We start from the raw sequence: 20,428 nt of genomic DNA, 5'->3' as shown, positions 1-20,428 counted from the left end.
GGAGGGGGGGGGATCCGACCAGGGCCCAAAGGGGTGAGCATTGGGGGTATCTCCCATGTGATTCGCGTGCGTGGCCTGCCCTTCGACTGCACGCGGATGGACCTGCAGCATTTCTTCGCCTCGGTGGGCCCGACGGCCAATGGGATTTTTTTCGTTCATCGCATGGACGGACGCTCGAGCGGGGAGGCCTTTGTGGTGCTGCACAGTCAAGAGGCAGTGCGCCAGGCGCTAATGCAAGACAAGCAAAAAATGGGCTCGCGCTGGCTGGACATCTTCGAGTCCCACCCGGGGGAGCTGTTCTCTCGCGTGGGCGCGGCGGCCGTGACGCTGGGCGCCAAGGATGACGTGGGCTATGCAGGAGTGTTGAAAATGCGGGGGCTGCCCTTCCAAACCACCGTCCCCGACGTTGCCACCTGGTTCGGCTCCTACCGCGTGGCGCCTCACGGGGTATTCATCACCATGGGCGCGGACGGACGGCCAACGGGGGAGGCCTACGTGATCTTCGAGACGCCTGAGGACGCAGTCGCGGCCCGAGAAGCCTTGAACAAGCAGACGATGAACAACCGTTGGATCGACTTGTATCTGGCTTCGAAGGGTGACGTCTATACTTCCACGGTACATTCGCCCATCGTGGGGCAGGCCCATGGCGGGTGCCCGGTGTACGCGAACACGCCCATGACCTGCGCGCGGCTCCGCGGTGTTCCTTCCACAGTGACGGAGGAAGAGCTCTTTCGGTTTTTCGCCGGCTTGCAGGTGATTGGGCTCTACATCTGTCGCGACTCCTCGGGGAGGGCCACGGGGGAGGCTTACGCCGAGTTTGGGTCCTTGGACGACTGCCAGCAGGCCATGAGCCGTAACCGAGACTATATGCCCGGGGGGGGGGTCGAGATCGACCGATCGAGGTCACGGCGGCGAGTAAGGAGGAAGTGTTGCAGTTGATCGAGCTGGAAAAAACGGGTGGCGTGCCCCCCACGGCCCCGGTCCCGGGGGGTGGGGCCGGGGGAGGGTATGGGGGGGGAGGGGGAGGCTCGTATTCGGGCGGGAGGCCTGCAGGTGGCTACGGTGGGGGGGGATACTCCGGCTCGACATATGGATCGGGTGGGGGGGGAGGGTATGGCCAAGCGTCTTACGGAGGGTCTTCGTACGGGGGCTCGTCGGGATATGGCGGGTATGGCGGTGACTACCAGCAGAGCAGTGGGAGCTATTACCAGGGCGGGTACGGCTCAAGTGGAGGCGGGTACGGCTCAAGTGGAGGCGGGTACGCCGGGGGATATGGACGCTATTGAGTAAGTTGGTGTTTGGTGGACCCTGGGTAAGGAGTGAGTGAAGTGTCGTGGGGGGTTGGCGGACACGCGGCGGGAAACCGTTAATTCTGGAAAAATACGGACGTGTCGTGTGCTTTTCCTTGCAGTAGGAGTGCGACGGGAGGGCGTGGGAAGACCCGGCCGGTGCCAGTAGGAGTAGAGCTCTCCGGTGTTGGCAGACAAGGGCAGGGCACAGGGGAAAAGAAGAGACGGAATAGGCGGAGGTCTGTGGTTGTGGAAGATGGATCGATGAGGTCGATCCATCTTCCTTTTGCGTTCCGTGTCTCATTTTGAAGCTTGCAGAAATCCGCCAAATGGCACAGGCAATCGCAGAGAATATACGGGGCATGAGGACGTACTACAGCCACTGTACACTGCCTACATCTCCGCGGTGCTACCTCCTACCTGACGTTCAGGCCTTCATCTCCCATGAAACATGAGGTTTTCGCCCCGTCGCCGACTTTCCTTTGTCGTAAAAGACACCACCACCCCTTTCCCCACCCTACATCACTCCATCTTACAACCCCCGAGCCCCACCATTTCCCTTATTTTTCCAATCGATTCGCAGGTCGCCCGTCCGTCTGCCTATGGTACATGCGCTTCCATCCACGCTATCTAGCTACTTCCATCCCATTGTGGCCTCCACCACCGGAAAGGCCTTCTCTGCCACTGCCGCGTGCACAGCCCCCGTGGGATGACCCAAGCACCCTCCCATGAGCACCGTAGGATCCAGCATCAAGTCCAACAAAATGGCGCGGACTCCTCGACGGGTCAAGCGCTCGACCACTCCCCGAGTAGCCCCCTGATAGCGGGCGCTCATGGGCCCCACTCCCAGGAACACCACAGGGGCAGGGGCGGCTCCCAAGGGAGCCTCCGCCGGCTCGTCCCCGGCGCGTGCGGGTCCCTTTGGCGAGGAAGGCCTGATGGGCAGGTCTTTGGCCCGTGTCCCTGCAGGAACCGCGTAAAACTCCAAGACTTTGGACACAAATTGATAATAGGCAGCCGCGTAAGCCTCCACAAAAGTCGAATTTTCTCCCCGCCCGCAGCAAAAATCGTTCGTTCCCAGATTGAAAATCAAGGCGTCTGGACGAAAGGTGCTGGCGTCTACCTTCCAGCGGAAGCCAGGGCTCAACCCTCCCGTGGTCATATTTTTCAACTGATGGGCACTCGCCAACGTGTCTGCAAACCGCTCCGGCATCGTCACTTCCACGGTGCCAGGATGGGGATAGCTCGCGTACACCCCGACGCCTGAGTACGCCTCCACAAAACACTCCGCGTCCAGGCTTTGGCAAAGGGCATGGGCCCATGTCAACACGTAGTTGTTCGTCTCCACACTCCCCACGCAAGGCGCCAAGCCGTCCGCCCCGTATCCGGCAGTTATACTGTCACCGATGAACTCGAGCCGGCGCGTCGACGGGCTGGGGCGGCTAAGAAAGCCATCCGTGCCAAAGCCTAGGACCGTCACGTTGTTAACAGCGGCGTTGTTCGAGAGGAATTGAGCTTCCTGCGTGTGGACCATGGAGATGGTTACGTTGGGCTCAAATCTCAATCCTTGTGCCCCGAGTATGCCGACGTCGGCTAATGTGTAGCTGAATACGCCTCTCAACGTCCTGAATTCTCTCAATTTTCGATGTCGCGCTGTTGGTGAGTCGTAAAAGACCGCAAAACGCGTCCCTACAAGGGAGGAGTCGTCCACCATCACCGTCACAGCTGTGGCATTTTCATCCACCTGAAACGAAGCTGTCACGCCGGGCCAGTCAAATACGACACGCATGTATTCTTCATTCCGTAGTACGCGGCCGCTCCAATTAATGTCATCATCGGTTGCTGTGTAGAAGGAGGGTAGGTCTTGTTGCTTTTGGAAGGAGGGTACCGTGCCCATGCGAGAAGTGATTGCCCAGGCATCTCGGACAAAATTGGACATGACAAAAACAAAAAGCATGAAGGATAGCCATGCAGGTTTCAAATCCACATTCGCCATGACACCTGTAGCATGGAGTTGACCTTGAAGTTAACCGTGTGTAGGTTGAGGACAGAGGCAGGGGCCAGGGTGGACGCTGTTCCTTGCGGTCGCGTCGCGGAGGAAGGGGGGGGCGGGAGGTTATTTTTTGGAGGCCTTCTTACCTTCGGTCAAATTTTACATTTACACGGTATCAGCAAAAAGGGGGGGATCTGTATTGTTGCTATTAAGTAATTTTGAACACGTATATTTCTCCGAACACTAAGATCGGTCTCAAAAGATATAATACTTTATCTACGTTGTGAATTGCGAGATGGGTGTTGAAGAAATGCCGTAAAGTGATGCCATAGTTAAAGTCCTTCGCATACTTCTTGGTCTATTGACGTTCCAGACTGCTTAATTGGTAAATAAAAATCAGCTTTCAACCCTCCAAAGTCAGGAAAAGCTTACGCGATGAGCTGCGTATGCTCAGAAAGGTCTTTCACTGTACGTTACTTTAACCTTTTTGGCATCATTTGCTTCACTTCGCACAATCTTCGATGTTGATCGCACATTTGACATTGTCATTTTTAAGGAAAGGATATTTGTATTTCCTTAGACTTCCTTTTCATTCCACTCAACGCCTCGACGCGACCAAAGCGACGCCTCTTTGAGCCCACTGAGCCGCTGTTTGTCGCAGGTCTTTCTCTCGCTGTGCCACGGTCATTCGAGCTATAAGGGTAGCCCTACTCTCATCCAGGTACAGCGGTAGCACCAAGGGAGCATCATCCTTGTCGGCCTTTCCATCGAGTCTCCTAGTCTCCCTCTCTTGTGGCCCTACTTTGTGCCACAACAGCCATGCGAGGGGCAATTGGCTTCGAATCGCCCCGGATGACAAGGAGAGCTGGCCTTCTTCCAAATCAGCCCCCTCCAGCGTTAAATTGACGACCGCAAATGCATTGTCTCTCCCTCTTTGTTCAGTATTGCTATCCGGAGTTTTGATCTCCACCGCTAGATCGAGCTCTTCCAGGGAGCAACACATCTGTGTGGCAACAACCTGCCGGGTGGCTGTCACGAAGGCCTCCGGATTGTATAGAGCGCCCAGCCAAACACCTCCCAGCGCCGATGATATGTTCTCCTTCCTATTCCTTTCCTTCTCCAGCTTGGAGAGTAGGGCTAACCCATGTTCCACTCTTTGTATGCTGTCAGTGATCCACGCTCCTACACCTCGGTCCACGGCCCCTCGTGGGTGTAAGGCCCTCCATGGCCCCGGAATCTCATCCAATGACAAGGCAGTCACTGTGGCTTCTACCTTTGCGCGGCTCTTTCGTGCATCTGGATCTTGCGTCCTCTCTTGATTGTGGCAGTCGCCGAGAGTTTGCTCCAGGTACCTACACGTCGCATTCAAATCTTCTTGGACTCGCAGTATCATCTCCTTGCCCACTTCCATGTTTCGGCGCAGGCACTGTCGTAGCGGATCGTCCGTGTGTGAATCATCACTTGAAGGGGCGGCGGAGGAGATAGCCGCGAGAGGATAGGGGCTCGGTGTCGGGGTAGGGGTCAAGACACCAGGTTTGATGCCCGGTACCAACGACTGGATCCGCGCCAACCATTCTTGAGATCGTTGGAGGAGGGCTTTTGACAAGGAGGCTTTCTGTCCCATTCGTGCCTCCGCCACTCCTTTCTTCTCTTCCAGGCACTCCTCAGGATCCACCACATCCCTGACCACATCCTCCCACAAATCTCCAACTTTCCTCGCAATGCGTGCCCCGACCGCGGTGGATAAATCCGCCTCAACTGAGGCAGCCAAACCCAGCCATGTCGTTGAATTTTGGCTCGGTAGATCTTCTAGCCAAGCCATGTAGTCCGCCCGACGTCCCTCCCTCCCTTCCACCCGCCCCTTCCGTGCAGCATCACCCTCCGGCAAGGACACTGTGAGATCCGATACCAACGGGAAATCCATGTCGAAACATGCGGGGCGGAAGAAATCGGAAATGAAACTTTCCAGGACGGCTTGGTCGACGATGTTTTCCACCTTCCCACCGTAGACGCTTTGCCCCAACAGGCTTTGGATCGCGGCCCATGGAATGTCCTCGGGCGAGATATGCCAGTCCTTGCTTGGTTGCTTTCGGTCCCTCCCTCCCTCCCGCTCTATCCAATCCTCCACCACATCCAACGCAGCCAAGGCGTCGGCCTGAGTAAACTCGTACTTGCGTGACCAACCCCAAGGGAGGTAACGAAGACGTTCTTGTAAGATTGCGTGCAACCATGCCACCAGGAAGAAAAGACGGGCCTTTTCCACACATCCAGAGTCCAGCCTGGGGGCAGGTATCTCATAGAGGAGACGAAGGACGTGGGATTTCACGCCTGTCGGTGCCTCCAGCACCATCACATCACTGAGACGAAGGAGGGAGGACGGGAGGCCCGGATGAATTTCCGAGGTCAAGAAAAGACGGAAGGACGGGTGGGGTTGCGAGAGGTTGTGCAGCCTCCTCTCCAGTTTTTCAAGCCAGTGGGGACAGAGGTGGATATTTCGCAGCAAAACCCATGTCCCTCGCTGGGCACCGGCTGCGATGTATCGGTCGGCCAATGCGTACCCTTCGACAGACCCCATGGCGACGGAACGGAGGCCCTTTCCCCCCTCCGCCTCCGCCAAAGAGTCCACCGTCCTCGAGGCGTCGAAACCGGCTTCGGCAGAGAGAAGGATAGGTCGCGCTGCCGTGCTCTGCTCCCGGACCACCTCGGCTAGATCGAAAAGTCCTCGCCATGGGAAATCCTCACCGAGGACAGAGGACACGTAGGTCTCCATCACGAACATGAGGCGATCGGGGCGCAGGGCTTTCAGGAGAAGTAGGTGAAGGAAAGCGCGCCGGGTGGCAGGAAGGGTGCTTGTGTTTTGAACACCAGGCATGGAGGCAAGCATGTCCTTCGCGTGGCCGTCAGTAGAGGTTGTGGACACAGGCAGCGCCACGTCGAAATCAGGTACCTCGTTTTCCGGGCGGGGGGAGGTCATGAAAGCCACCCAGGAAGGCCCGTCCCTGGACACGGCCGGCAGGAGGAACGCAAAGGAGGGCAGCAAGGACAGCGCTCGAAGCTCTTTCGCTTGCGTGATGTCGATTCGGATCCCGGGAATGAGGTACTCGTCCTCCTCTGCGCCTTCAAGTGCTTCCCTCCTTGTGAAATTTACAAGCCCGCTCGAGGCGGCGGAGAACGGCCCCTTGTATAAACACTCCAACTCCTCTTCCGTAGGCATAAGGGAGTCCAGTCGCTCTTCCTTTCCATGAACATTCGCCCTACCTTCCCTATCTTGACCCGCACCCTGCAAATGGATTAAGGTCAAGCGTAGGGCAAAGGCAAGCTGATCTTCCTGAAGGAGACCCTTGCTCACACGTCGGCAGACTTCAGCAAAGAAAGAGAGCTCTAAGTCTTTGATCCGCTCTTGAGTTCCTTGATCTTTGCCTTTCTTCCGCACCAGTTCATCGGGGGGAGACCTCGCAAGGACGTTGTCAAGGATGGATAGAAGATATTGAGTGGGATATTGGTACAGGAAGTGGACTGAAGCCAAGCGTTCCATGACAAAGAATACTTGTGTTACTGCGAGGGCGAACGGTTCGTAGACGTCCGAAACATATTTGAGCTCATCCATTACAGCTGTTGTAGAGGCGACATCCTTCTCCAAATCCGCCGCCTCCGCTTTTAATTCCTCCAAGGCTTTCAGGACGCGGTCGTCGTCCAGAATGTTACATTCCGCGGCGGAGATCTCCGTCAAGAGCCCCTCCTCCAATTCTCGGAGGCGCACGTTCTGTTCCCCTTGCAAGCGCAAGATTTCTGTTCGCCGCTTGTCTACATCGGGGCGTTCCGCCCGAAGAATGCGGGACAGAGCCTGGGAACAGAGGGAGGCCGGAGTATCGGTGAAGTTGACCAGTGAAACACGTGAGCATAGGTCAGGGGGAAAGCGTGCAGAGGAATTGCGAGTGATGAGGACGACAAAAAACTGCGGTGAAAAGTCTATATCCTCGTTCCCGAGACGCAAAAGGGTCCGACCCCCAGTCCTCTGAAATTCCTTGTTGAGAACAGGGTTGAGCAAAGGATCGATGCGTTCCTCTACATCTTGGATCAACAAAGGCGTCCCGAAGCGAACAGCACTTGCCAATACTTTGAGGAAAGCACCGTCTGCAAAGGACGTAGTCTGCACTTTGCGAGACGCAAATTTCTGCAGAAGAAATTTTGTTGCTTGGCCGGAGGGATCAATGACAAGCGGATAGCGATGCTGAGCCCGTTCTAGGATGATGGCATTTTCAAGACACAGTTGATCATTAGGCAGCCCATGGCTGGCCCAAGCCAGTTGTTGCGTGGGATGTGCGAGATAATCAGTAAGAGAGAGGTCAGGTCGGTACGAAAGTCGAAGGGCACTTAAAATTGAAGCCCATTCCGCCAATAGCCTCTGTCGATATTTGTAGTCGAAGATGCCCGCGTATGTGAGGAAGGCTGCTGAGAGTAAGGCGTCTCCAGCAAGGGAAGAAAGTTGTCGTTGAAACGAAGCAGAAGAGGCATGCCAGCGTTCTTTTTCACTGGCAAAGCTGGCTAGCAGAGCTTCGGCACGTTTGACTTTGTTGGCCACCACGTCCATCTCGCCTTTGATGCCCTCAATATCCCGAATGGCCTGGGCATATTCGGCTTTGTATAGCGCGATAGAATTTTCTAGGAGCGTGATCTCACCCTCAATTTTGGTTTGCCGGTCTTGGAGCTTTTCGCTCTCCATTTGCAATGCAGCCACCTCTTCACGCAAGGGCTGAACACGTCGGAGAATGGCGGAATAGTTCAGAAGGGATACAACCCACTTGTTGAGAGGTCCACAGGCCGTACTTGCCCGCTGGACAGCATCGTATTCGAATTCTTCTAAGCCCAGGTAGAGGTCTTGAAGATCCTTAACCTGCTTCGGTGTAATGCCCTCCGGGTCGAAGTTCACGACTGTGGCAATAAAATCATCCCTACGGATGACCTTGCGCACGTCATTCCAGTCCCGTTTCTCCTCCCCCAGTAAGATCAAAACGGCTTCCAGCGTTAGACGGACAGGGTTGGGAGGTCGGGCTAAGACTCGTACTTCATCTAAATGTGCTTTTTTGATCGAATTGACTGCTTTTTGAGCGCCTAACAATGCCGGCTCTGCCTCCGCCAACTCATTTTCTACCTCCTTCCGTCGCCCAGCAATCGTCTCGTTTTGTCGCGATAACTCTTGTGCCACCTGGTCCGCCGAAGCTTTCTTTCTTTCGGCTTCGTTTTGGTCCTCCACCATTTGTCTCAGCTTTTGGTTGGCCATCGCGTCCTTCCGGCTCAATTCTATTTTCTTGCGTGCAAGGGCGGCCTGGCGATCTTTCACATCTTTTTGGGTAGCTGCGAATTTTTCCAGTCCCATATTGATATGTAATTGTTGATCCTCCAAACGGGATCGCTTCTCACCCATCACCGACACAAAATTACGAATCAGATCCAAAAAATCTCGCGGGCTCAAAAATTGCGACGGCCCTTACCGCGTGACCTGCCCCCCCTTTCCGCCTTTTGCACGTGTTCGATCACCTGCTTGGCCGTCCGGTGCGTCGCAACAAGTGCGGCAACGACGGTATGGTGGACTGTGGGCTGTGGCTCCACACCCCCGGGGTTTTTCGCCGAGACACACGCGGAGTCTTCGGGCGGGATGCTTGGGATGTCCTCTTCTTTCCTCGCATCGTTTTCCGAGTCGTACAAGAACTCCACGACCTCCATCAGCGCCTCTGCCTTTCCTTTCTGGCCGTCGCAAGCCTTTGTCAAGGCTACCTCCCCGCCGCCCAAGTCCAAGGACAAGGTGAACGCGTGAGCCACCTCCGCGAGGGCCCGCGAGGACCACGTCCCAAACCAATCGATGACACATCGGTTGAACAAAGCCGGAGACGTGGACGACCGGGAGGCGAAGACCTCCTCCTCTTGTCCAGAAGGGTTCATCGTGAAGATTACGTGCAAATTTCGCTGCACGTTTCGGACGAAACGTCGATAAAGCTCTTCCTCTGATTCTTCGTCCCCTGCTGTCCCCCGCCCTCCTCCCTCGGTTGGTGAACTTCCCAGCAAGCCATGGCCGTACACGTTCTTTCCAGAGCCTCCGACCCCCTGGCTGTTCCCCCCCACCTCTGACATAGCTCTATATGACGCGATCAGAGACTGGTACTCTTCCCCTTCGAATAGACCCGGGACTTCTCCCGAGGCAAGCAGGGCATTCATTCGTTCCAAGAAGGCCGAAGAGAGCGCATTGCTTTCGTCAAATATAAAGCAGATTTTTTCTCCGCCAGTTCCGGCACGTTTCAGGACGAAGCGCAAGTCCTCGTCAAAACGATCGAGGGTGTATTGGTAGGAGGCTTTGACCTGAGAAATGTTTTTTTTTTAGCACGGAAGGGTTGGGTGAGATTGACGTCAGCCGCGAGAAGAAGGAAAGTATGGTGTGTGGCGTAAGAAGTGTGGGTCCTCTGCAGCCAACGTGATGGTGCTTTTCCCCTACTTGCTCACCTGAAAAATGCTGAGTCCATTTAACCAGGCCACAAATCGCGACAGTACAGTTTTCCCCACGCCACTCTCTCCCACCAGGAGCATATGGCCCATAGACTGACGGAGGACCCGATCGATCCTCAGCACATGCTCCAAAACGTCGTCGAAGATAACCAGGGGAACGTCCAGCTCCTCTTCGTAGAATGTCTTCAACCTGGCCGCCACGAAAGCCTTCAAGTCTTCCTTCCCCACGGACTGGTATCGTTTCGATATCCATTTGCTGTACAAGATGGGCCGGGCCAGTGCCGCACCGGTTGCTTTCTCCCCCAATTTCTCCCTTTTTCCGTCGGTCCAGGTCGGAAAATGTCTTGTGGCTACCTCATCTACTGCTGTGTGGCACCATTGTTGCTCCTCTTCCGTGACCAAACGGTCACAGAACAATCTCAGTCCCTCGTGTGCCCATATTCTGACTAATTCGCCTCCCGCCACCGACCCGTCTGCACCAATCTCTCCATCCTCTCCCCCTCCTAAAGCCTCGTGCAAAGCACGCACCCACCGAGACAACTCTCGCGGGGAATACACATACTGCGGCTTCACGTCTGGTCTGAATTTTCGTTGATTCATGAAGTACAAGTCCAGCATGGCGTCCGTGACAGGGTCGACAAAGCCAGCCAAGGAAGGCTGACGGCGTAAAATTGCATTCGTGTAGGTCCGATAGATTTGCCGGAGAGATGGAGGAGAAGGCGAGTCCACCAAAAGGACAGGTGCGTGCCGCAGGAAACGCAGAGACAAGGGGACCCGCCCCGCGTCTGTCGGTGGGTTGCAAGCCCCGACAAACTGGATCCGATTCAAGCTTACCCAGGCATTATCCTGTGTACGCCAAAAGCCACCTTGTTCCACACACTGCCTAAGGAGGGCAATGACCCGCTGCGTCCCATAACGATCTCTTTCCGGTAAATTGATCTCGTCGCAGAAAATGACCAACCAGCGTGAATCCGCCCGTGTCCCCCTCGCTTGCCCACCCAAGGCAGCAGTGGGCTGAAGTACCACGCCTCGAGGGCTTTGAACGTATTCACAATGTTGGGCAAAAGTTTTCATCAACAGCTCCGGTCCGGTTCCAGAAGAGAAATTCAAGGCAGCTAAGGTTACATTCGGCATCGATTGCAGTGTGGACATGAGAGTAATGCTTTTCCCTGACCCGGGCGGTCCACACAAGAGCAGCGGTTGCCGAGAAGACAGCCACGCCCGTATAATGTCCGTGTGCCGGAGAGTATCAGTCGTGGGAATGACCAGGTCTGAACGCAGGACACTACGGGCATCCAAAACTAAGCGAGGGACAGAGGCAGCCCACTCTATCCACTCCCCGTCCTGAACCCGCACCTGTAAGGCCAGCAACGAAGAGCACCCTGCTGGTAAGGGCCACGGACTGTATCGTAGAAGCAGGGCTGATAACGCTTCGCGTTTGTCTTCCCCCAATGAACTTCCCAAGCCCCAGAGCGCTGCAAATAACAGGTATCTAAGCGCGAATGCCTCTATGTGCTCTTCAAGCATGATTCCTATTCCTTTCTTGGTGCTACTTTCCCTTGTGGCCTCTGGATGAGCCTCCTCATCGTATTCGACAGCCAGCGCTATCCCACGCTTTAGCAAAGAAAAGAATGTCTCCAGTAGTCGTCCTCGTTCCGTGACCATCACGTGGTTCCCAGCTGCAGCCTCTTCTAGCGAAAAATGCAATGCAGCGTAGACTAGCCCCTCCCCTGCGTCTACCATTTTCTGTCCTTCTTCCTGCGTCTTTCCCAGTACCCATGGTTCGATGGTCTGCACGAAAAGGGATTGGACAGGCGAAACCCGAGAGCTCAGGACATCTACTGCTTGATCCCGTTCCTCGACGTCCATCCCTTCTTCCGCTGTCCAGGTCGGTAGTAAGGGCGCGATCATCGAGAGTGGCTCTCCAGATGGACTGTTACAGCTGTTTCTTTTCAGTCGCTCCATGTGTGCTTTGATCAGCATTGTTTCTGTGACGTTCCCCTCCGCAAACCACACCATGCCGCACCGTGAAACCGTCGCCGGTGTGGCATAACCCAACGAATCTACTTCCAGCAATATCCGTACGTGAGGAGGAAGCTCCAAGCGCTCCCCGTTGGGCAAGGTCAAAAGCCTGTTATCATCTAAAACAGAATTCAAGTTTTCGGCCCACTCGGGGTCCACATCCCCGTCGAAAACTACCCAATGTGACTTCTCCTGCTCGCCCCGAGCGTTTTCAAGGATTTGACGGATGAGGGAGGTGAAGACGCCGTCCTTCCATTCCAGAGTGGTCTTGTCCAGCACCCCAAACAGTTCTTCCTTACTCAGTGCTTTCGGCTCGATCACATACGCCTCCCCTTTTCTCCCCTTTGCTGCTCCGTGTCCCTCCCCCACGAGAGCCTCCGCTTCCAGAAGGACTTGCCAGGCACTTGTCTTGCCCGAACCCGTGGAGCCGACCAACATAACTCCGTGTCGCAGCGCCAAGACACCTCGAAGTTGCAACACTTTCTCCATGAAGCCCTGTCCCGGAATGAGCCCCCTTCCTTTGCAAACGTGCACGACCGCCTTCCGGAAGACCCCACTATCTGGGTCAATATTTCCTATCCAGCCTCCTTGTCCTCCCGGCTTTTCACCTGTGGGAAAGACGCATCGCAACAAGTCCTTAAACATCGCTACATCCTCACCGACCAATTTCGGTAAGACCGTAGTACATGCACTCTCAATGAGCACCCTGGCTTCAATGTCCTGCATGCCTCTCTCTTGAAATATCCCTGCGCTTCCCAACATCTTCCTTTTCAAGCCCCCGGCCCCGACCAAGACGGTCTTCAAGGCCCTCAATCCGAAGTCATAATGAACTTGTTTGGAAAACTGCTCGCCACATAATTGAAATAGCATGACTACTTTTTTGGCAAGCTTTTCCGCGGTTTCCAGTCCCTGTGCGAAGAGCATGACCTCAGCAATCATCCCATTGTCGGGGGCAGTCATGGCGATGGACCTGAAAAGCGCTTTCAAATTATCGGGCAAATGCGAGCGGCCCGCGTAGCCAGGGTTCATGGTAATGAAGACCCCAACATTCTGATGGAGGGAAATCGCGTCCCCTCCACCACCTTCCCCTCCTTTTAAAAGGTCGATAGAAGATGTTCCCGATGCCAATGCTCGCTGGATGGTCATAATTTGCTGGGAAACGGCGGATAAGATCCGTTCTTCCAATCGATTGAACTCATCGAAACAGCCCCAGGCTCCGACTTGGCACAAGCCGGCAAGCAAACGACCCATCGCTGAGAAATCAAAGCGCTCATCGCAATTGAAGACCAGGACAAATCTACCGATAGCGGCGCCCAAAGCTTTGACGCTTTCTGTTTTCCCCGTGCCCGCAGGTCCAAAGGGATTGCCACCCATCTTGTGAAGAAGAGCTTGAGAGAGTGTCAAGTAACACTTGTGGGTAAGGGGAGTCTCGACTAAGCGCTCTGCCATCCCCAGGTACTCGAAGCCGTATTCGAAATCGGCGTTGGCTATCTGGACGTGCAAATTTCCCTTTCCTTGTGCGCTCGCAGCTTTATGGTCACCGCCGTTTTGTACAAGTCTCTTTGGAGGATCCCAATAATATCGGAGATACTGCAACCATGCGTAAGCCTCGGGTGAGGCAGTAGAGGAAGAGACGAGTCTGCGGATGACATCACGTTGGTGGACCAGCTCCGTGATGAGATGTTCGAATTTCTTCCGCTTCTGTGGGTGCACGTTCGCCGCCAGAACATACTGTACACTGGCCAGAAGGCGTGTCGAAAGGCTGGCTAAAGGACCGTCTTTTAAAGCTGTGGCAGCTTCAAGGGCAGAAGAGGCAGAGGAAACTTTCCCTTTCATGAGCGCTGCCTCGACCGATCTGGTCCAGGTAACCTGTACAGCAAGCAATACCACCTGCGTCGGGTAAGACTCTACCCATGAGACAAATCCCTCCTCTTGTTCGTCTTTGCCATCGACGTCTTTGATCGCGTCGGCGAGTAGGTGCGAAAGCGTCTCGCGCATCTCGCTTTCGAGGGCTTGCAGCCAGTCGCGGACCGCGGTCTTTGCGGGAGCAAAGACTACTGGTTCGCGGAGGCCTACCTCTTCACCTTCCTTGCTAATCATGGTCGTGATCATGACCTGTGAGTCATTCCTTCGCTCTTGTTGGTCTTCGCCTTTTTCCACTTCTTCCAAGCGAACTTGCGCTATGGACGCGAACATCTTGGACAAATGTTGCGTCACTCGGTGAGGGTCGGATGCATTGCCAACGATCTCCAATAAGTCGTCGTCGCCCACGAAACAAAAACGAGGAAACGCAGCGCGTTCACGTTTCAGGTAGCTCCCCAGGGCTTTCTGGATCTTGGCGAGGGTCGATTCGTGGCGTTCCAGCTGGGGTTGGATCTGTTCGATCTTCAATATGCCCAAAAGCTGCGGCGCGGCCGCCACCCGTCGCAGGAGACCGACGAAATCCATGTCCAATGCCTTGAAGCGGGCGTGCTCACTGGGTAATTGATTTTTAATGTCCGCAGAGGCCCCGCCTAGGAAGATACCCTCCAAGTACACCCACTTCTTCTGGACGGCGATCCAGACGTCGAACAAGGACTTGAGTCGACAGAGCTTCTCTTCCCAGGCACTTGCCGCTTGTTGGAATTCCGGGACGGCTTCGTAGTAAGGGGACGATTTGATCGCAGCCAAGGCACCCAAATGGTCTTCCAAGCGCGCGAAGACAGCGTCCCACCCACGAATTAGACGGATCCGGCCTCTGTACAAGTTGTTCGACAGCTCCACTTCCCATGATTCCCAAGTTTCACGCACCTGCTTCAGGAAAATTTCCAGCGCCATTTCTCCTTGTGCAGAGGAAAGAGCTTCCGTGACCAAATGCCGGTGGAGGGCGGGGTCCAGAACGGACCACAGGTAGCCAAGGGTGAGGTGCTCGAAGGGACCCCCCGAAAAAGCTGGCAAGGACATTGCGGGGGAAAGGCCGGAGGAGGACAGCGAAGGGTCTTCCAACTTCTTAAGCAGCTTCCGCCAGTGTCGTTCTTTGAGCGCTTCCGTTTTCAGGTCGGAAACAAGGGGGAAGAGGGACTTGTATTTTTTGACTCTCCCCTGAAGATGCGTACACGCCTCGTACTGGCGTACCCTGTTGGGCAGCGCCCGGAGACTTTCCTGAATGGTGTCCAAGGAATTCCGCAAATGGCGAGGCTGGACTGCGGACCAGGGCGTATCGATGTGAGCTTGGATGGTCGCGTAAATGGGTTGCAGACTTTCCCACACATCGTGCAGGTCATAAATTTCCTTCTCGAGTGATACAAGGGGGTCCATACCCCGCCGGTGAACGCCGCCACGGATGTTGGTGGTGGGGGCACTGATGTTGCCAAGTTCCCCATCGCCGAAGCCCTCCTGCACAACACCTTCCTTATCCAATCCTAGCGCTTCCTTGGCGGCATCGAGTCGCACGTGCTCCAAACGGGCGTTGGCCAACGCGTTTTCGAATTTCTTCAACACCGTGATCGCCATCTCGGGGGACGTCATTTCCGCGGCAGGTTTCTCGCGTTCCCACTCCTCCATGAGCGCTTCGATCCGCGCGGACAGCGTCTCAGATTCTAGTCTGACTTTATGCTGAAGGGCAGGAAGATGGGCTTCCAGGGCGTGTCTCCGTCGATCCAAAATCTGGTTGAAATCACCCAACGTTCCCAGAAGCACTGACACCTGGAGCCAATCGGATGGGAATGTATAACGTTGTCGGCGGAGGGTACGTTCGCCTGCCTCCAAAGCAGTTACCATCCGAGCAAATCTAGGCCCGGTCGATTGCCCGTTCGCCACGAAGACAACATCTGCCAACAGTTTCTCGCTTCCATCCCCCCCGGTCCTGGTTTCTTGCGCGCTCTTCAGCCCTTCCCGACCCCTCATTAAGGCCACAGCCTCCAATCGGGATTTATCCTCCTTTATTTGGGCATGGGTGGCTCGACAAGCCTCGGCAAGGAGGAGGCCAAAACGTGCCTGGAAGTGTTTCTGCCATGCGTCGTACTTGAGGTTGACCTGGCCTTGTACCAGTCCGTAGTCGATGACCAGAGACGGCCCGAAGCACCGGCGGGATATTGGGGACATGGCGATGCTGGCCCTTGCATTTTTCATCTCCGCGAGCAGACGAATCCAGGCGTGCAGGTCTTCCGCAGTGGTGGGGTGTGCGTGACCCCCTTTTCCCACCTCCGCTTTCTTCCGTCCCTCCAGAAAGCTGTACACACGCTCCGGCGTCATGTCCCACAAGGCTTGGTATCGAAGCCATTCCTCAACATACTCCTCCGCTTGTCTGACTAGTGTCTGCACACATTCATATGCCTTTTTCAAGAGCATGGGAGGTACCAGGCGCGGAATGGTTGCGAACGTTTTGCTCTCCGCACCGACATTATCCCTCCTTGCCCGGCCTCCTCTCTCTCCTCGGCCTCTGCTAGGTGACATCACTCCTCCCTGTCCGCCTTCCAGGAAGTCAAAGCGAGAAGGCTCCAGCCGAGAAAGTCGACCAACCACACCGATAAGCTGATGGAGGTGGTTGATGTAAGTCGTCGTTGCTAGTTGAAGAGGGGGAGACAGGTAGAGTGTTTGGTTTTGCAGCGAGATCTTGTGGATTAGAGGAGGATGGACAGGAAAGAACGGGACACGAGATTGTGAAGCATGTCTGCTGCTTGCATTTTTGCCATCAGGATGAAGCTGGGGTTGAATACGAATAGGAGAGGTTGATTCGGAGATTTGGCTTGATGTGTCACGGTGATGCACGCGAACTTGTTCCTTTTCGATCTGTTTTACCGGTCGGCACGGCGCTCGTTGGTGTTGGTGATCTTTCAGGACGCCTGTGAAGGACGGTTGAAGGGCCATGGAACAAGAAAAGTTGCATGTCTCACCAGCTTGCTGGAGCTGCTCTTGTCTGACACCTCTTTTCCTACTTTCCTCGCTGTTGTCCTGGAATGTAGCCACCCATGCCTCAAGCGCGTGCTGCAACCGGAGAGTCAAAATGCCAATCACCACCCTCTCGACCCGTTGGACGAAATCCTCCATGTGGGCGTACCCTGCCATATTCATGTTGTCTATGATGTGCTGGACATGATTGAGTAGCCGACGGAAGGATGCAAAGGCGTAGGGGCAGGCCTGAAGCTCATGTAGATCGCTGTCTAAGGCCTGAAGAAAGGCGAGAAGGTCCTCCGTTTTCTCCTGCAATAAAAAGACGCGTTCGGAGAGTCCAGTCACCCATTTTCCAAAGGCATGGGGTGCGGCGCCCTGCGGATAGGGGGTATCCTCGTGCGAGGATGGAACGGAGAGCAAATGGGCGGATAAAGCCGGAGGGATCGTATCCCAACGAATCGCGGCTGGCCAAATAGAAGACGATGTTCTATCAGCTTTCTCCTTGCCTTTCTCAGGGGGGAAAGTCTCATTCAATGTCTCTCGTACTGCCTTCAGGTGTCCGTCCAAGAGTGCCTCCAGTTCCACCCCGGGGAGGTGCTCAAACCCGCCTTTCTCCTTGCCGTTTCCCTCCCTTACAGTCCCTCTTTTCCCTTTCGATTGGTAAGATAGACGCTTCAACGTCTGTTCGAATGCTTGAAGGCTCGCTTGCAGGGCCATAGCGTACGGGTAACGTTCCGCCGCTTTCTCTGCGATGATGCGGATGGCCGCGGGGATGCGGAAGCCTAGCCACTGCATATGTCGAACTTCCTTAAAAAGGACCACCGTTTGCTCGTCATAATTGACCCGCAAAAATGGCACTCCGTCCCTGTTCCTGTGTACGACAAGTACTTGCTGTTCCTCCTCCTGGTGCTGCTGCACGTGTCGCTGTTTGGTACCACGCGCGATGACGTCATCATGCGTCTCTCGCACCCAAGCCGCGAACAGTGGCTCGGCATTCAGCTTTCGTATCAGCTCCTCACAAACCTCCTTCAATTGCTTCCCATCCACGTGTTTCTCCCACCCCTCTCCCAGGACCTCTTCCAACCTGGCCATCAGCACAAGCAGCTGTCGTTCTAACAGACGCGCCCACAGGATCTTGCCCGCAACGGGCGGCACGTCCCGCAACGTGGCCAACACTTGGGCCTCTGAGCCTTCATAACGCGCCGTGAAGGTCTCCTGGAGCTTCTGCACTGCATCTCGGACGTGGGCGATCAACATGGCTTGGTACTGAGCAATCGCAGCCCGGATCCGGGGTCGATTCACCAGGGGGTGGAAGCGGGCAAAAACGCGGAACATGTCCTCGGCCGAGGCGCTTGTTTCCAAGCGCGTGCACAAGAGGCGCAAAATACGGCTTTCGAGGTTCCCGATCTGGTGGTTGTACGCCTCCAGCGCCGACCGCCAGGCATGCAAGCCCTCCACAGTCAAGTCCAGGACCCCAACCCCCAAGCTCAATACCCGCGCGTACGCGGCGGCCACGTCGCGTCGCGTCTCCAGGCCTACCTCTTCCTCCCTGTCGTCTAATTTTCCTGCTTGCATTGCATCTTCTCCCCCCAAGACCTGGTCTAGGACCCGTGAAAACCGGGCGTGGTCCCCCCGGAATTTGGCCACCTCGCCCAAGCGCTCTTGCAGCTTGACCAGGTCCTCACTTTCTTGCAACCCCTGCACGCGCCCTCCCATCCCGCTGCCCGCCTTTCCCGAGGCTCCTCCCCGAACTCTCTTCTTCAGGAGCTCCAGGTACATTTCTTCGAATTTGCGAGCCCCTCTCTTCCAGCATGCAAGGACGTGCTCCACCCTCTTGTGCTCCTCCTCGCTCCCGGGGGCTCCCAACAATTTCGCCGCCCCCTGCTGCGCCGCCACGACGGACGACAACTGCGCCGCAAATACCTCGGAGATAGCCTCGTACAACTTACCGGCCCGTTCCACGTCGTAGTACCGGCAGGTCTTTAGCTTGCCCATGTGATGGAAAAGGCCCTCAAGGGCCGCCCCGAGCTGCGCGTAGGAGGCCGCAGCCACCAGTCCCTGCAAGGGAAGGTCTCGCATGAAGCCCATCACGTCCTCCACCACCTTCTGGGCGGAAGCCATGCCCGTATTGTTTTCCAAGGACGCTATTGGGATCATGCGCCGGGCTTGTTTCAAGACCAAGACCGTCAGTTGCACGCCTGGACACACCAGCTGCTCCTGGATCCGGCGCAGAGCCTCCTCCATCGAAGCCCAAAAGCCCATCTCCGCCGCCGCCGACCCCGGAAATGCGGTCTGGGAGGCCAAGCGTGTCACGTGCTGAATGTCCACCACCCAGGCATTCACCGTGCTTTGAAGCTGGTTCAAAAAAGTGTCGTCGCGGAGGAGGTACTCGGGCAATCCCACCTCCTCCAGGTCCAGGCGAGAGACGTCCAGCTCCCCGTCGCATTTCCCCCCGGGCCCCAGTGTGTTCGCTTCCTGCAGCGCCCGCTGGATGGCGGGGTGGGGTATCAACTCGGCGCCCGGGATCTCCGTGGCCGTCTGGCATTGCCCCAAGGCCAGGTCCAGCTCCACTAGTTTCCTCTGCAAGCTCCGGAGGCTTTTACTCGTCACCTTCTCCGCATGCTCCATGCCCCCTTCGTCTGTCTGGGCCGGTCGGGCCTGTACTATCCTGTTCAGCGAACCGTGGCCTCTCTGGGGAGGCCCTTGCCCTGCTGCACCCTCCTTCCCCTCCACTAATCGCTGTTGCTCCCGCTCCTGCTGGATTCTGGCCTCGACCGCCAAAGACTTGACTAAAGGCGTAAAGGAATAGCGGGTGTACTGCTGCAAGAGTGCAAAGGTGGCATGCGCGGTGGAGTCCGAGGAGAGACTCGCCCTCTCACCGCCTTCCCCTCCCCCGCGACTTGTACGATTCGGTGCCGGCCCCCCACCGTTCAAAGTGATGATTTGAAGCTGTGTGCTAAGCGGGACGTTGTCTTGCAAAGCCCCTGCGTTCCGCTTGATGAAGGCCAAGACCATGCCCCCAACCAGGGGAGAGGGACTGGGAGATGAGGGGGAGGAAGGGGACGAAGGAGGGGAAGCGGAGCATGTCTCTGGCAAAGCACTCTCATTCCCGACGTCAAAATCCAGCGACAAAGCATATCGTCGCCTCTGCTTCGAATCCAGTCTCGGGCGCACCATGAAGTAAAGTGCAGGCACCCGTGCGTCTCCTACAAATTTAGAAATCGTGTCTTTCGCTTCGGGACCGTCCAGCACCTTCATCATGGTGGGCTCGGGTTCAGGAAGCTCGAACAACAGTCGCGCTGCGGTTGCTCCAATATAATCTCGAAAATGGAGAGCTACACTATCTATGGCAGGCGAGCTAAATGAAGGCGGGTTCGCGCTGTGTACGCTCGTCTCGTGAGGCTCCTCAGGAGGTGGTAGAGCAATGCTGAAGTCCTCATCCACATGCCTTCTGCCGCCGTGACTCATGATTGGTCGCTTGAAAAAGCTGTCAGCCCAGCTAATGTCCTTTTCTGATGGCGACCGTAAGAGTGTCTACATGTAAGGGTTGGGGGTTATGGAATGGGGGTTAAAAATGGAAAGGCGGGCGAAAGCGAGTGATTTGACAGCATGACAACTTGGCGACGGCCCTGCAGCGACTAAAGCGTGCCTTAAAGTACGCGGCAAAAATCGCTCACGGTTCACCCAAAACCTGCCCGGCTCCGACCAAGGCTGAATATTAAGACTGTGGGGGCTGGATGTAGACGGAAAGCAC

The 20,428-nt window shown here is 55.9% G+C and overlaps 3 protein-coding genes across 3 annotated transcripts; 1 reads left to right on the top strand and 2 right to left on the bottom strand.

The window, feature by feature from the left end:
• Positions 1-96: 96 nt before the first annotated feature.
• NGA_0169420 (rna binding protein) lies at positions 97-1,286 on the top strand (the record flags this gene model as incomplete). The annotated part of the gene is made up of 2 exons (XM_005854678.1): positions 97-853; positions 1,135-1,286. 2 exons carry the CDS (start codon positions 97-99, stop codon positions 1,284-1,286), a joined length of 909 nt encoding a protein of 302 aa, XP_005854740.1.
• A 637-nt stretch (positions 1,287-1,923) lies between these two features.
• NGA_0380400 (endoglucanase e) lies at positions 1,924-2,823 on the bottom strand (the record flags this gene model as incomplete). The annotated part of the gene is made up of 1 exon (XM_005854680.1): positions 1,924-2,823. One exon carries the CDS (start codon positions 2,821-2,823, stop codon positions 1,924-1,926), a length of 900 nt encoding a protein of 299 aa, XP_005854742.1.
• A 1,057-nt stretch (positions 2,824-3,880) lies between these two features.
• On the bottom strand, positions 3,881-20,142 carry DYNC1H (dynein heavy chain 1, cytosolic; the record flags this gene model as incomplete). Its single annotated transcript, XM_005854679.1, has 6 exons — positions 3,881-8,637; positions 8,775-9,636; positions 9,826-10,011; positions 10,343-10,360; positions 10,615-10,794; positions 11,866-20,142. 6 exons carry the CDS (start codon positions 20,140-20,142, stop codon positions 3,881-3,883), a joined length of 14,280 nt encoding a protein of 4,759 aa, XP_005854741.1.
• Between the last annotated feature and the right edge of the window lie 286 nt (positions 20,143-20,428).

Source organism: Nannochloropsis gaditana (assembly GCF_000240725.1).
Source record: "Nannochloropsis gaditana CCMP526 unplaced genomic scaffold scaffold420, whole genome shotgun sequence".
Taxonomy (NCBI): domain Eukaryota; class Eustigmatophyceae; order Eustigmatales; family Monodopsidaceae; genus Microchloropsis; species Microchloropsis gaditana.
This window is presented reverse-complemented; position numbering and strand designations above follow the sequence as displayed.